Source organism: Strix aluco, chromosome 1, assembly GCF_031877795.1.
Source record: "Strix aluco isolate bStrAlu1 chromosome 1, bStrAlu1.hap1, whole genome shotgun sequence".
In the NCBI taxonomy this organism is placed as follows: Eukaryota; Metazoa; Chordata; class Aves; order Strigiformes; family Strigidae; genus Strix; species Strix aluco.
In genome coordinates, this window is record NC_133931.1 from 21415764 (window position 1) to 21418146 (window position 2383).

General features: G+C 64.6%; 1 protein-coding gene across 3 annotated transcripts in view; it reads right to left on the reverse strand.

The window, feature by feature from the left end:
• Positions 1-1520, reverse strand: part of ZFPM2 (zinc finger protein, FOG family member 2) — a 314505-nt gene extending 312985 nt beyond the window's left edge. For all 3 annotated transcript variants that reach the window (XM_074811866.1, XM_074811594.1, XM_074811689.1), the window contains exon 1: positions 964-1520. In XM_074811866.1, the coding sequence (XP_074667967.1) occupies positions 964-1003 (40 nt within the window). In that variant the 5' untranslated portion in view covers positions 1004-1520. The remainder of the gene's footprint in view (positions 1-963) is intronic.
• Between the last annotated feature and the right edge of the window lie 863 nt (positions 1521-2383).

The following is a 2383-nucleotide window of genomic DNA, read 5'->3' on the forward strand; positions in this document are numbered from 1 at the left end:
CTGATTTTATAACAAAATGATTTATAGACCCTCTTTCAAAACGCCTGACACTTCTTCTAGTCCCGACTGCTAGACTTGTTCGGATGAATAATCTAAAGCACAGAAAAGTTTATGAAGTTAAGACTCTGTCGTGTGTCACAGGCAGGAAAAGTGAACTATGAACACTATTAGGCAGAGTATCTTTCAAGTACAAGCCTTCAGCACACCTGTTTCCCAATACAGAAAACAGTTCAAAAGTGTTAAGCCCCCGCAAACAGCAAAAGCGAGGGTGCGCCTCCGGTCCAGCCGCACAGCGAGCCCGGCGGGACGTGGGCGGTCCGCGCCAGGGAGCCGGGCGCGGAGCGGCGCGGAGCGGCGCGGCCAGCCGCGTGGGGCCGGGGCCCGGGGGGGCGGCGGGGCCCGCGGCCGGCGCGGCGCTACCCACGGGCTCCCCCGCGGGAACTTTCTCGTCGTCGTGTCCACCCCCGTCCACACACCCCCCCCCTCCCTCCGCACGCACACACACACACACACACACTTTCTGCGATCCTGCGGTACTTACAGCAGCCCAGGCTCCGCACGGGGCTGTTCACACGCGTTAGACGCAGAAAGTTGCTCAGTGGTGAGGTGTTCGCAAGCGGTTCTATACTGCTCTCCCAGCGCTACCTCAACTTGAAAAAACATGAGTGATCCCACTCCGAAACTCGGAAGAATAGTTTGAAGAGACTACGGGGAGGCAGCAAGAGCTCCGAAGGAGCAAAGAACGAGACAGTGAGGAGCCTGCTTGCTCACCCCGCATCAGAGCAGCTCCTGGCTTTCGCTCTCGTCCCCTTTCTCTCCCCATCCTCAGCCTCTCTGGCAAAGTTTCATCGTTTGGTCCGTACTCTGGACCCCCCTATTGCTCCCCACAGCCACCTCTCTCGCGTCTCCCAAGAACGAGATAAATAAAAGTCTGTTAGAGGGAGCCCCCCTCAGGAAACTTACGTTTGATCTGCCTGGGTTTGCTCTGTTTCCTTCGGGACATGCTGCTCGGCTGCCGCTCCTGCCTTGCTCCAGGTACAGGAGTGGAGCTGGGAGGGGACGGGGGTGGAGGGAGGGTGACAGATCAACAGACGGGATTCATTGAGGAGCCGGTGGCCGCCTTGAGATGCAAAGTCAAATGACAGAAAAGCAGGGAGAGGGAAAGAGTGTGTGCGCGTGTGACGGAGGAAGAGGGGAAGAGAAACGGAGATCGGGGTGGGTGAAACGGGGAGCGAGAATGAGGGGAGAGAGAAGCAGAAAGAACGGAGGGAGGGAGCAGGGGAAGGAGGGAGGGAAGGAGGGAGGGAGGGAGAGAGGAGGAAGGAAGGGAGGGAGGGAGGGAGGGAAGGAGGGAGGGAGGGAGGGGAGAGCTCGGCTCCTCGCTCTCTCTCTCCCTCTCTCGCCCGCTCTCTGCCGTTGCCGTGCCGCCTCCGCTCCCCGCGCCGCGATGCGATGCGATGCGAAGCGATGCGATGCGATGCGATGCGATGCGATCCTCTCCGCTCCGACTGACAGGCGGCGGGAGGTGCCGGCGAGGGAGGGGGCGAGGGAGGGGCTTTCCGGGACGGGGGGGCGGAAAGAGGGGGGCGTTTGTCCGTCAGGCTTGACGGGCAGTGGCTGCTACCAGAGACAAGTCCGCATGCAAATCGCCTCCTGCCTGCGGGGCACGGGGTGCCGAGGCGGGAGGCTTCAATCGTCCCGGCTCTGTCAGGGCTTCTGGTGGCGGAGAGAGCTGCAACTTTCCTGAAAGAAGCACGGCTGGAGATCGGGCGGAGAAACTCCGTGACAGCCAGGCAGCCGGCGCGAGTCCTCCCGCCCCGCACAGGGAGTCCGCCGGGCTGTCCTGGCGGAGCCGGGCGCCCCCGCGCCCCGCCGCGCCGCCTCGGCCTCGGCGCCGCCGGTGGGAAGGGCCGCGGTGGCTCCCGCGCGGGGCCCGAGGCGGGGGACCCCGCAGAGTCCCAGGCTGGGCGGGAGGGGCAGAGTTTTCCTCCGCCACGCCGGAGCGCTGGCGGGGGGCGGGGGGATGCCACCGCCACCGGGGACTGGGATCCCGGCTTCGCCTCGCAGGTGTCGCCGGGGGCGAGTGCTGAGGCGGGGACGCCCGGCCTGCCCCCCGCGCGAGGCGGCCGTTAACGGCGGCGGGGCAGGGCCGGGCTCCGGGCGCGGGCAGCGCGCTGCGAGGAGGCGGCTGGAGGGACTGGGGCCGCCCCGGTGCCCTCCGCCTTCCCGGAGGAGGGAGGGATGTCCCTCATCGCACCGGCCTAGGGCAGCTGGGGGGTCGCGGGGAGTACTGGCCGGGTGGTCATCGCCGTTTGCCCCAGTGACTGGTCTTTGTTTGTTTCACTTCGAGATGAGAGGAAGATAAGCCGACTAACTACCTAGA